General features: G+C 48.4%; 4 protein-coding genes across 4 annotated transcripts; all 4 read left to right on the top strand.

Annotated features, from left to right (window-relative positions):
- Positions 1–470: 470 nt before the first annotated feature.
- On the top strand, positions 471–2,131 carry N7483_001500 (sugar transporter family protein; the record flags this gene model as incomplete). The annotated part of the gene is made up of 3 exons (XM_057084937.1): positions 471–680; positions 758–1,432; positions 1,490–2,131. The coding sequence occupies 3 exons, from the start codon at positions 471–473 to the stop codon at positions 2,129–2,131; spliced, it is 1,527 nt and encodes a 508-aa protein (XP_056951086.1).
- Positions 2,132–4,064: 1,933 nt separating this feature from the next.
- N7483_001499 (GPI inositol-deacylase) lies at positions 4,065–7,694 on the top strand (the record flags this gene model as incomplete). The annotated part of the gene is made up of 5 exons (XM_057084936.1): positions 4,065–4,622; positions 4,702–6,899; positions 6,958–7,123; positions 7,186–7,412; positions 7,466–7,694. The coding sequence occupies 5 exons, from the start codon at positions 4,065–4,067 to the stop codon at positions 7,692–7,694; spliced, it is 3,378 nt and encodes a 1,125-aa protein (XP_056951085.1).
- A 1,080-nt stretch (positions 7,695–8,774) lies between these two features.
- On the top strand, positions 8,775–10,392 carry N7483_001498 (glycoside hydrolase family 5 protein; the record flags this gene model as incomplete). The annotated part of the gene is made up of 4 exons (XM_057084935.1): positions 8,775–8,872; positions 8,972–9,236; positions 9,298–9,678; positions 9,727–10,392. The coding sequence occupies 4 exons, from the start codon at positions 8,775–8,777 to the stop codon at positions 10,390–10,392; spliced, it is 1,410 nt and encodes a 469-aa protein (XP_056951084.1).
- A 273-nt stretch (positions 10,393–10,665) lies between these two features.
- N7483_001497 (tetratricopeptide repeat protein) lies at positions 10,666–13,461 on the top strand (the record flags this gene model as incomplete). The annotated part of the gene is made up of 1 exon (XM_057084934.1): positions 10,666–13,461. One exon carries the CDS (start codon positions 10,666–10,668, stop codon positions 13,459–13,461), a length of 2,796 nt encoding a protein of 931 aa, XP_056951083.1.
- Between the last annotated feature and the right edge of the window lie 177 nt (positions 13,462–13,638).

Raw genomic sequence — 13,638 nt, 5'->3', positions numbered from 1 at the left:
GAGAAGTGGATGCCGACCAGTTGAATGTGCACAGGTAAATTTCCCCAGTCTGGGGGGACTCCACCGATGCCCCAGAAAGTAAGAAGATCGGCAACTCAAGACCTTGGTTTTCATCCTTCATTCGCGCCCGTGTCTACTACAGGATCCGGGACCCCTGCTGCAGACGAATAAGGATGTCGGTCCATGTGTCTTTGAAAGCGGGGATGCACTAAGGCCCACGGACACATGGTCTTGCGGACATTCTCAAATGGGAATTTTTTTTGTATTATTGATTGACGTATGTGAGAGATGGTTAGAGTGGAATTGAAATTGATTTAGATTTAAGAGGTTGGGCTTCTCCCCGCTAATCTGAGGACTTTATTTTTGTTTACCCCCCCCCTACTTGAAATCTATCCCTATCACCCACTGCAGAAGATCATTTTTCTTAGCTTCTTTCTCTTGGTTTTTTTCAACTCACCAATTCTCCAGCCATGGCTGAATCGCAGGATAAATCACTGCACACAAAGACGGATGGCATAGCTATCTCGCCGGAAGCTGCCTCGCCAGATGTGGAGGAGAATATGAGTATCGGCCGGTACATCGTGACTCGGATTCCGAGCTTGAAGCCGCCGATGAGAAAGGCGCCGAATCCCTTCACAGCCCTTGCTCTTCTCAACTTTCAACAATGGATGTTTTTCTTGGTACGTTTCTTCCTTTTCAAAGATCCCGAGATTACAGGATCAAGGATCAGGACTAATACGCGACATTCATCTTCCAGGTCGCATTCTTGGGATGGAGCTGGGATGCCTTTGATTTCTTCACCGTTTCGCTGACGGCATCCGACCTGGCGAAGACCTTCGATAAATCCGTTACCCAAATCACATGGGGAATTACATTGGTACTGATGCTGCGATCCGTAGGCGCAATTATCTTTGGAATTGCAGCCGACCGATGGGGTCGCAAGTGGCCGTTTGTCGTTAACCAGCTCCTATTCGTGGTTTTGGAACTCGGTACTGGTTTCTGCCAAACATACCAACAGTTCTTGGGTTGTCGTGCACTCTTTGGTATCGCCATGGGTGGTCTCTACGGGAACGCAGCTGCAACAGCATTGGAAGACTGTCCTCCTGAGGCCCGTGGTATCATCTCTGGACTAATGCAGCAAGGTTATGCTTTTGGATACCTTCTCGCAACAGCTTTTGCTCGTGGATTGGTCAACACAACCTCGCATGGATGGAGACCTCTCTATTGGTTTGGCGCGTGCCCTCCTATTCTCATCATCGCTTTTCGTTTGTGTCTGCCGGAGACGGAAACATTCCGCCGTCGCCAGGCTACCCGGGAGGAGGTTCGTGGTGGTGTGGCCAAGTCCTTTATCGAGGAAGGAAAGGTGGCTCTAAAGCGACACTGGCTTTTGTTGATTTACCTCGTCTTGCTCATGGCTGGGTTCAATTTTATGGTAAGTAGTAGTACTCTGTTGCGTGAAAACAGAAAAGTCCTAACATACTTCTTTTAGTCGCACGGTTCTCAGGATCTTTACCCCACGATGCTGGAAAACCAGTTCGACTTCTCGGCCAACGCAGTCACAGTTACACAAGTCGTTGCGAACCTCGGCGCATTAACAGGAGGAACTTTATGCGGATGGGCAAGTCAAATCTTCGGTCGTCGCTTCTCGATCATCGTGATCTGCATTGTAGGTGGAGCACTACTCTACCCTTACACATTTGTGACGACTCACGCCGTCATTGCTGCCGCATTCTTCGAGCAATTCTGCGTCCAAGGTGCTTGGGGTGTGATTCCTATCCATCTTATGGAATTATCTCCTGGATCTATCCGAACATTCGTAGTGGGTACGGCCTACCAACTTGGTAACCTAGTTTCATCCGCCAGTTCCACCATCGAGTCAACCATCGGTGAACGATTCCCCCTCCCGCCAACTGCAAGTGGCACCAAACGCTACGATTACGGCAAGGTTATTTGCATCTTCATGGCCTGTGTATACGTCTACACTATCGTTGTTACGTTCGCTGGACCAGAGCGTCTGGGTCGTAATTTCGATGCCGAGCACGATGCTGACCTGGCCATTGTCGCGGCTCAGCAAGGAATGGATCGGGAGAGTGATGACCCGGAGAAGGCTACAGCTACACGACACGAGTAGGATGTACCTCCTGCCTTTCGTTCGTTGAAATTTGAATCTCGACATGCAAATACCCATGATTTTTAACATTTTGAACGTGATCAAAGCCCCTTGATGCCCAATATTATGAATTTAGCTTTATCTAGCATAGTAATATCAATGATGATAGTCGCTTCGACGTCACGGTGTCGCCCTCTGGGCATCTTATCTAGACTTCGAGATCATGCAATAGTTAGCTTTTGCTTGGTCATATGTATTCAACATTGAATAGACACAAATATCTTGATCTGAATCTGCTTAATGATTACGGGTCATTCCGACTTTTGGACGGTCCAAGGGTTGAAGAATTTCTTCATGTGGGATCATAGTAGGAGTGGCAGCCTGAGGCAACGTGAAAAAAGGAATATTGCTCGACTCACAATAAGTAGACTAGTGTTTAGTAGCCTGAGATATATGGAGTTTGGAAATAAAAGAAAATCCAATCTGAGCAAAAGACTCAGTGCCTGACGAAAAACATTTCGCATTCAAGTTTGTTGTTGAGGTTGGAAAAGGAGCAGGGTCCACGGGTTTACCCTACCTTTTATAAGCATTTGAGCCAGAACCCCGCATTTTATATTTGTCCTGTATCACCTGTGCACAAATTTCTTGTGTCAGGAACTTGAAGTTACGGTGACCTGAGTCGGTACCTAGTCTTGGTCTTGGAAAGTAGGTCTAAGTTCAAGTTGAAATTGCATAGTATATCTGATGCCGTAACAGAACTTGAAAGACGGCCCACGGCCATCATTAATGTGACAGGGACTCAGATTATGCATCGAGATAGTCGCCTTTATCCCGTGTACAAATACGTAGTACTATCACTCTGTCACAGCACTGACATATGCATGAATCAACTGATCAATCCATAGATCTGCATTTATAGGAGTCTAGGTCACGCCATCCGCGCCAATCATTTGCTGATAAACCCTCCCAATTTGGTGTTACTAGTATAGGGGGCCAACCCAGTTCTGTTGGGTTTTTAATTAATACGAACGGGGCGGAATTGTGGTCAATTTGAAGGTATTTCCACAGTTCAGCTGGATCAGGCCGTTGTGGCTCTCATTCATACGCGTCCTGCAGGTACAATTTTGTATATGGTTGCCTAATGAATATTGAAACCAGTTGACCAGAGTTGACAATTGTTAAAAATTGTTGAAAAAGTTTCAGATGATTTTTGTAGAATTTGAAGAGTTTAATTAATCTCAAATTATTCCCTGCAGGAATACAAGAATATCCCGGTAGATATTAAATATCTGAGACTACGGAGTACTCCATATAACTTGAACCCGCAATTCCAGGGCAAAGAGGGTCTTACCTCCAGGTTTACCCCGACCCCACGATACCCATAGAACAATTTGTCTATTTCCACCTATTCATTGAATAAGAAAAGGAAGAGGATATACTCAAGAGTACTTTGATAGCCTCCTCTGATTCATTCGGTATTTCTGGTGATTCAAGCTCGGCATTTACATTAACACCAGTTGACCCTTTAAGCATTACCCGTCATCAACCGGTTCCTTGTCCCTGTCCCACTATCTTTTTTTTTTCCCACATCCCAACTTGAGAGACAGAAGGGACAAAAAGGCACCCATCTTTTTTGGTTTAAGAAAAAAAAAATTATATAAAAAAAAAAAGGCCAAGGAAAAAGGGGACCACTAAGAAACCACTAGGGAATACTAGGGAACTACACTTCTCTCTTTCTTAAGAAAATCAATCCCGATAAGCGCCAAGTCTTCGGGAACCGCATCTAGTGCTTGAATCTTGACTCCCGTTCTCCGCGAAACTTGAACCTCTCTCCTACCTTCCCCCCCCGTGTTCCGCGCATTCCAGTGCCCCTTCCTTGACCTTAGAGTCCTTAAAGTGCCAAGAACGAATCACGCCCCTGTGTACTGGATGAGTCTCGGCTCCGCCTCCTCCAATGCACAGACGGTCGTCTGGCTCCCCTGTCGCGGACGACACTGAAGATTCCTCGACTCGATCAGATGATCATGGCTCCAATGCCATCGATGCTCCTAACGACAAATCACGGTCTCAGTTAGCTAGGCACGGAACTAGTTTCGATCTAAGGAGGGATAACGGCACTTCCACACCACGATCGCGGAACTCGAGTCTGTGGCGTACTTCCTCGTCTCAACCTTCCAACGATACCAAGACAATGCCATTGGGATCTCCCCGGCTTCCCATGGAGCCTTCCCCCGAGGGCCGGCGCGCACGCCAAGCTCGTCAGCGAAGTCCCTGGTCGGTCTCGATCCTTACCGCGTGTACGACATTTTTCGCTGTTGCGTTTATACTGGCCATCCTTCGTTCATTCACCGGTCGGGCCACTGGGGGTGATGGCTGTGGAGTACCGATGATGAGTCCAACGTTTATTCGAATGCTGGAATTTGATACGGAGCATACGCGATTTGCGAGCAAGTACAATCTGTTTCTCTATCGGGAAGAGGGTGTGGATCCATATACTCAGGATAATATCGGGGTAAGAATGCTCCGGGTATCAACGAGGGGACAAAGAAGCATGAGCTGAGCTGACCATTATTTTTTCCTATGGTCTGCAGTTAAACGGAGTACCAGTTCTTTTCCTTCCTGGAAATGCAGGTAGTTACCGACAGGTTCGATCTCTGGCCGCGGAGGCTTCGCGACATTACTACGACGTAGTACGACACGACGAGGAACGACATGCGGCAGGAACACGGAGCTTGGATTTCTTCATGGTGGATTTCAATGAGGATATGGCTGCATTCCACGGCCAGACGTTGTTGGATCAGGCGGAATACGTGAACGAGGCCATCGCATACATCCTATCTCTCTACCACGACCCACAACGGACTCGACGAGACCCCGCGCTCCCCGACCCTAGCGCTGTGATTCTGATCGGACATTCAATGGGTGGTATTGTGGCTCGGACTGTCCTCACCATGGCCAACTACCAGGCCAACTCGGTCAACTCGATCATCACCATGTCCGCGCCGCACGCGAGGCCACCGGTATCCTTTGATTCCGACATTGTCCATACCTATAAGCAGATCAACGACTATTGGCGTGAGGCGTACGCACAGACGTGGGCCAACAATAATCCTCTGTGGCATGTGACTCTGGTGTCTATTGCCGGTGGTTCACGAGATACTGTGGTCCCCTCCGATTATACCAGTATCTCGTCACTTGTACCGGAAACACATGGGTTCACTGTGTTCACATCTTCGATGCCCGATGTTTGGATTGGAAACGACCACTTATCTATTACTTGGTGTGACCAATTTCGCAAGGCGATAATCAAGTCCTTATTTGAGATGATTGATGCCCGGCGGCCTACTCAAACAAAGCCGCGCGCCGAGCGTATGCGGGTTCTGAAACGATGGTACTTGACAGGATTGGAAGATGTTGCTGAACGAACCCTCGCTCAGAAGGAACCTAACACCCTTTTAACACTGGAGGACAACGCGAACACCATTCTCGGTCAGGGTCAACGTTTGACTCTCCGTGAGATGGGCCAGCGACATGGCCCCGATGTTCGCCTTCTGCCAATCCCGCCTCAAGGTGTGTCTGGCAAGAAGTTTACTCTTCTCACAGATCAAGCCATTGGCCCACACGGTCATATCGAAGTGCTCTTCTGTAGCGTGTTTCCTCTGAACAACGGGCGCTCGACTGTGTTTTCCATGAATATGGATTTCTCAGGTGGCACTGTTGGCTCTACGCGATTAGCTTGCAGGAGTGCAGCGGAAGATGTGATTCATTTGCCTGCTTCAACCCCTTCATCAAAACATGCTTATGACCGGGTGTCCCCATTTTCTTACCTCCAATACGATCTGGAGGGCCTAGCTGAGCATCAGTTTGTGGCTGTTGTGGACAAGGCCGCTGTTCCATCCCCTGGGTTTTTGGTTGCCGAGTTTTCTGATAGCTCGGACGCCATGATCCGCGCTAAAGTCGGATTGGGTGGTCTGTTGAGCGCAGGCATCAAGGTGCGCCTTCCTGCCAATCGACCCATGCTTACTGAAGTCAAGATCCCGGCTCTTCACTCCAGTTTGCTAGACTACCGACTCAAGATTACTCGACACCCTCGAAAGGATGAAATCTTTGCCCCGCTTCTGAGGCAGTCCATCGCAGATCCTCATGAGTCAAAATTTTTCGTCAACGTCGACGACATCAATGTCAACCTTCACGGCGTGGCCCCTTTCATGCCGCCTCCACTCCGCGAACAAGCCACTCACGCTGGTGTCTCGTTCCAACTTTGGACTGATCCTAGCTCTGGATCAACGGTCGATATTTTGCTCCAGGTTGATATTAAGAGCAGTTTGGGTGAGCTGGTGATGCGATACCGCACTATATTTGCAGCGTTCCCATTGTTAGTCGTGGCTCTGGTGCTCCGCAAGCAGTTCCAGATTTACGATGAAACAGGCTATTTCATTCCCTTCAATGACGGTCTTGGTCGAGCTTTGCGATCCTCTCTTCCCCTTCTCCTCCTGGCGATGTCTCTCTTGGCATCCTCTCTTGCTACCTCCAAGGCCCTCCCTCAGTCGGATGATCCATTTCATTGGCGCACCAATTCCACTGAGACACCAGTCGATTTTACTAAGAACGACCTCCTTTTGGGATCACAAGATGCATTCTTTTGGTTCCTTGTTCCGATTTTTGGGATCATTAGCGTCGGAGTATGTGTATTGGTTAACTATGTAGCTCTTCTTCTTGTCAACATCTTCTCCTTGATGTACGGTGCTGTGAACAGCAAATCGGGTTATATTCGTCGCGAAGACCGAGGGTGAGTGTTCTAGTCTTCGATCTTTTGTGAAGAAAGTGTTCTTACTGATGATTGATAGGAGTCTGCCTATTTTCAGTGCCCCCACCCCTCGGCGACGTGTCATTCATACGGCAGTATTACTGATCCTTGTGTCCACGATCATCCCTTATCAGTTTGCGTACATGGTGGCCTGCATTGTGCAGCTGGCAACTTGCGTACGAGCTCAGTGGCACGCTAAGGAAACTGTAAGCCTATCTTCTCTCAATTCGAAAGATTCTGGCCGAGCATGCTCTAATATTCTCAACAGAGATCCACATCACACCTCAACTTTGGCAACTATGCCCACTCCATCTTAATCCTCATGCTATGGATTCTCCCTATTAATGTTCTGGTTCTCCTGGTGTGGGCGCATAACCTCGTGATTCATTGGTTCATGCCTTTTTCCTCCCATCACAATGTCTTGTCTATCATGCCGTTCCTTCTTCTCGTCGAGACCATGACAAGTGGTGCCATGATTCCCCGCATCACGACTCGGTATGTTCATCATTTTCCAATTCGTTTCCAGACACCTAAGCTCATAATCTTAGATTCAAACACGTCACTTCCATAATATTTTTCGCCATTGCCATGTATTCGGCTGTTTACGGCGTGACATACGCCTACCTCCTCCATCACCTCGCAAACCTCCTCGCCGCCTGGTTCGTCGGTATCTACTTGGTCGGCAATAATTTCTCTCCGCGTCGTCTGTGGCGCATTATTGATGGCGATGAGCTTCCTTCCGAACCAGGAAGTCGTCATCTCAAGAAGAAGCCATGAGAAAAAGAAAACCAATACTAATTATGTTACCCTTTCCTTTCAATTCTCTTTTGGAGTCGCGCATTTGGGACTGGAGTTTGAGCGTTCTGTTTATTTCCTGTACAAACAAGTTGAGATGAGCGTTGTCTATTGTCTCATTATTCCTTTTTACACCCCTTTACCGCAGTACCCTTGCCCATTACTGACATTGACTCTTGGTAATGGAATTCTTTCTCCTCCCTATACCTTGTTCATTCATGTCCCTGTTCAAGGTGATTGTGATACTACCAACACTTGTCCCGGTCTGGATATTGGTGTCCAGCTCAGAGGTCTTGTGTATATATCCTGTTTTCATGCTTCCTCTTTCCCGATTTGTTATTGGACATAGACTTCTGGTGTCGATGGGCAGGTACTTCATTTCAATGTTGACTTCCAACCTTGAAGGTTGTATGCGTTTTGGTAGCGATTGATAGATCCGTTTGAGCTTCCACATACTACTAATAGCCCGAGTCTCTCACCTTGATCTGCTGATTTCCTGCTGTCTACCTTCATAGAGTGTATAAACTATTGTTGATATGCAGTAGTAGTACCTGCTTTATCGTACATGATGTTTCAACTAGACTCGGAGGATCAGTGCCAGTGAGTCGGAGAATATCAATGAAGACATAGTCAACATTTTAAACCACACCACAAACCTCCCAGGCTCGGAGGTAACACATTGAACTCCGAAGCTGTGTGTACATTCCGTCCTTTGAACAAGCATGGAATAAGTGCTTGAGCAGACACAAGGTGACGTTCGTGATACACTATACACGCGGGGCACCGTGGGGGTCCGTGGGGATACAGGCTAAATAAAAACATGGGGTAACACGCGGGGTGAGATTAGCCGGTCTCATCGAAACTTTTCACTATGTACAGGGATGGCTATAGCAAGAGCTAGTAGGTTCATCCCCGCATTTAGGCACCCTTGCTCTGTGTTAAGTTTGCCCGGGTAAATTTCGGGCCAAGAGAGTTGGTACTTATATCCAGAGCCTTTCTGTTTCCGAGCCAAATCATTCTTCATTTACTTCGTGAGTTGCTTGGCCATTTTGAAGATACACAATGGCCACGGGTATCCTTAAAGTTAAAGGTAATTCGGTCGTTGACCAGAATGGACAAAGTGTTGTTCTGAGAGGAGCGGCGCTTGGAGGATGGATGAAGTAAGTGACCAGAGCTAACAGCTAGTAGCTACTACCTATCTAGCTGTGATGTTTCTGATCTTTTTGTAATGACTAGCATGAGGCTGACATCAAGTCTAGTATGGAGAATTTCATCACCGGTTTCCCTGGACATGAATCTCAGCACCGAGCTGCAATGCGCAAAGTCCTTGGACAAGAAAAATACGAATTCTTCTTCGATAAATGGCTGGAGTACTTCTTTACTGAGAAAGATGCGAAGTTCTTCGCTGAAGTCGGATTGAATTGTCTTCGACTGCCATTCAACTATCGCCATTTTGAAGATGATATGAACCCACGGGTATTGAAGGAGTCGGGATTCAAACACCTGGATCGAGTCGTTGATTTGGTACGTCGCATTTTATGATACCTGCCGAGGAAAAATAAGCTAAGAATCACCTCCAATTTAGTGTGCCTCCCATGGCATATACACCATCTTGGATATGCATGCTGTTCCTGGTGGTCAGAATCCAGACTGGCACTCTGATAACCCTTCTAGCTATGCAGCTTTCTGGGACTACCGCGATCACCAAGACCGTACCGTGTGGCTGTGGGAGCAGATTGTATCTCGGTATAAGGAGAATCCCTGGGTTGCTGGATACAATCCTCTCAACGAGCCATGCGACCCAGAGCATGTCCGACTCCCAGCCTTCTATACCCGAATTGAGAAGGCTATCCGTGCCATTGACCCGAATCACATACTATGGTTGGATGGAAACACCTTTGCTATGGAATGGAAGGGATTCGATAGAGTCTTGCCGAACTCCGTTTATGCTATGCATGATTACTCCGTGAGTGTCTCTTATACCGACGTTCTCACTATCCACTAACATGACTAGTCTATGGGATTCCCCACTGGTGATCAGTACAAGGGAACACCAGAACAGAAAGAACATCTGGAGCGATCCTATCTTCGCAAAGCACAATTTATGAGCGAGAATGGCACTCCAGTTTGGAACGGAGAATTCGGACCCGTATACGCCAACCCTGACACAGAGGTAGACGCAGCAACCGTGAACCAAGCACGATACAACCTCCTAGGCGAGCAGCTCCGGATCTACGACAAGTATTCCATCCATTGGTCCATCTGGCTGTACAAAGATATCGGACTACAGGGTATGATCTATACAGACCCACAAGGCAAATGGAATCGAACCATCAAGCCTTTCTTGGATAAGAAGCGAGCCTTCTGGATCGATAAATGGGGTCATAATCCCAACCCGGAGGCTGAAGCCGCTCTGAAACCACTGAATGATTTGATTGACCGAATTAGTCCATCTGCCACATCAACCTATCCCACATCCTGGAACACGGACATGCATATCGAGCGAAATGTGTTCTGGACCTTTTTGGCAGCCTCCTTCTCTAATGAATTTGCATCTTTGTTTGAGGGAATGGAGGAAAATGAACTTGAGGAATTGGCGAGAAGCTTTCACTTTGATGAGTGTCTACAGCGGGATGGATTAAACCACATTTTGAAGGAACATGCACGAGTTTCGAAGTGAGAAGAATCCATAGAAGGTTGATGGTATATGATGGAAAGAATGGAAAGAACTAGAAGAGGGGTAGAATATAGTGCGTGGATTTAAGACTGGTTACATAAGAATAAATATCACAGAATATGATAATGCCCACACACTTATCTGTATCCACACGCTATCGATAAGGAAAAATCGAAAAAGATCGCGGGGTTTCGCACTTTCAGCTCTAGAATCTGTGAACAAGAGGCGAGAGTGTTCCGGTTCATCGAATCGCACAAATCGAAAGTGCTCGTCAAAATGGCCGATTCCTCCCTTCCCACAACGCTAAACAGCGTCTTCGATGCGCCTCTTAAGGACCAATATGACCCCGTCCGCTTGACCTCGACCAATATTGTCCCGATTCTCGAATTGCCCCTCGCAAAGCAGCTCCTGGGCCACGATGCCGCCGATAGTGAATCCCTCGCCAAGATCGCCAAGCTCGAGCTCTCCTACACTGCTTTTGTCGCCTCCCAAGCGCGTGCCGCCCTCCAGAACCCCCGCGATGATTTAACGACCGAGCAAACAAAGTCGCAACTCCTGCATATCGGTCTCGCGGCCCTTTTCAGCTTCTTACAATCCAATGTGACTGGTCCACCGCTTGAATTCAACTCCGCGGAAACAGTTCTGCCTGCTTCTTTGCGCGGAGATATACCCACCCTCCGAGCTGTTCGAGCTAAGATTATCCGCGATCTCTCTATCGATGGAGAAGCGGCCTACAAGTTGACGCCAAATGCGGAGCTATTCTCCATCGCAAAGGCCCTTCTGGCTGATTCTGACAATGAAGGAGCGGTGGTGGCGAAGACAGCGCGTGTGCGCGTTAACTTGCTTCATCAAAAGATGCTTTCGGAGGTTACAAGCACACTGCAAGATGTGATCTACAGCGATGTTGAGGTATTGTCCAAATTGGATCTTACTGCAGAGGAGAAGGGAAAGTTACTCTTGGAGCGGGCTATTATCAACACACACCATGGCTTCGATGCTAAGGCACGCGCTGATCTTGATCAGGCTGCTCGGGTCAGGAACTTCGAGTTTGCGCTGACTGGACAACTGGGAAAGAGGACTAAGTTCCAAGACCGGGATATCAGTCAGCTTGTGGTTTTGGCGAAGAGCGCAGATGAGACATCTACGAGCGCAGACCCGTCTGGCCCTAAGAAATTGGATTTGAATGATGATACCCTGCTCGAAGCCATTTCGTTTGCTGATAAGAAGTCTACTACTGTATCTGAGGAAATCCCATCGGCTCTCCAGTCAATTGATGCCAATGATCAACCTATTTTGAACCCGGTGGACTCAGCTATCTTGTTGGCTATGGCATCTGCGATCACCAACACTGCTCCAGAGAACGGTCTTACTCGTGAGGAGACAGCACCTTACGCTACCCGAGTTTTGGAGGGTGGCAGTTCCAATTGGCAGATCTATACCGAGGCCTTGCTAGTCCGTAGTCGTGTGGAGGGTTTCCGCTCACGAACAATCGAGCGCTCTGTGTTGCAGATGCAGGCCCTTGTTGATCAGGTCATTGCCGATACAGCGACAGATGACTCTGCCGCCCAGCAGCCCTCTTCCGACCCCACAACTTTCTTGCCCCGTCCAGAGAAATCCGAATCGGCTCCTGCCGCGGACCGATTGGAGTACATCTGGCTTATCAACTTCTCTACTCGATGGAGCCTTGAAGCCGAGCTGGCTAAGCGCTGGGTTGAGCTTGGTGGTCTCCGGACCGCATTGGAAATCTACGAGAGACTCCACATGTGGGCTGAGGCAGCACTCTGCTATGCTGCTACTGAGCGTGAACTCAAGGCTAAGAGTATGGTGCGACGCCAGCTCTACGAGCCTAAGGGTGATGATGAAGACGACGAGAATGAGTTGTTCGAGGGTCCCGAGCGGGAAATTCTTCCAGCTGATGCGCCGCGATTGTTCTGCATTCTGGGAGACATCGATAAGGACGAGAAGATGTACGAGCGTGGTTGGGATGTCTCAGGTCAGCGATATGCTCGGGCTCAACGATCTCTGGCCCGCCACTATCTTAGCATGACACCTCCCGAGCTGGAGAAGGCCGAGGGTGCCTACCGCAAGAGTTTGAACATCAACCGTCTCAACCACGGTGCCTGGTTCGCACTTGGCTGTGTCCAACTTGAGCTTAACCGTTGGCAAGATGCCACTGATTCCTTCACCCGAACCGTGCAGCTCGATGATACTGACGGAGAGGCATGGAGTAACCTGGCAGCAGCCATGCTGCGCACATCTGCACCCGACCAAGAACCCGACGTTCCGGCCGATGATAGCGCCGAAGAAAAAGCGGCCATTGAGAGTGATCCTTTCAAGCGAAAGCGGGAAGCCCTGTCTGCACTGCAACGTGCAGCCAATCTGAAGCGCACCGACGCCCGAATCTGGGATAACGTGCTAACAGTAGCTGCATCAATTCCCCCACCCAACACACCCTTCCGAGATGTGATCACTGCGCAGAAGCGTGTTATCGAGTTACTTGGCGCCAAGAAGGGTGAAAAGTGTGTTGATCTCCCAATCCTGGGTATGTTGGTTGATTTCCTCACAACCGCATTCGAATATAATGATCTCCTTATCGACTCGGACTCCGGTCCTGTCTTCCGTTCCGGTACCATCCCAGGTCAGATGCTTTCCATGATTGATGATAACGTCGTCCCACTTATTACCCACTCTTCTGCACTGTGGTTGATTGTCTCCCGTGTGGAGCTTTTCCGGAACCGTCCCAGCCGTGCCTTGGATGCTTGCGAGAAGGCCTGGCGAGCTACCATCGCTGCCTCTGCACAGGGTGCTTTCCAGATGGGTGATGAGAAGCCTTGGCTTGAGGTTGTCCGTGCCACTGAGAAGTTGGTTCGTGATGGATATGCCAGATATGGCCCCATGGATCATGAAGATAAGAAGGTGGAAGGTGGCGAGCCTGAGATGGTTGCAAGTGACTGGCGCTTCAAGGCTAGAAGTGCGGTGCGCGGTATCCTGGGCAAGGGCAAGGACCTCTGGGAGGATTCTAATGGATGGAATCGATTGAAGGAGTTGCAGAATGAGGTTTCTGGAAATTAGTAAATACAAAAGAAAGCGTTGATATCTTTTTTCGTTGAATACATCACCAGTTAAATGACTAGGTACCATTATGAAATTTTACGTTTTGAAATTCACAGTTCAGTCAATAAAATGTCCCAAGTTTCGAATGATAGATAATTATGCCAAAATGTCTATATACCCCAAAATGCAGTCAAA

Source organism: Penicillium malachiteum (genome assembly GCF_028827825.1).
Source record: "Penicillium malachiteum strain IBT 17515 chromosome Unknown utg000001l:1.0-8184562.0:1.0-8186909.0, whole genome shotgun sequence".
Classification (NCBI taxonomy): Eukaryota; Fungi; Ascomycota; class Eurotiomycetes; order Eurotiales; family Aspergillaceae; genus Penicillium; species Penicillium malachiteum.
The sequence above is the reverse complement of the archived record's forward strand: the minus strand, read 5'-3'. Positions and strand labels throughout refer to the sequence as shown.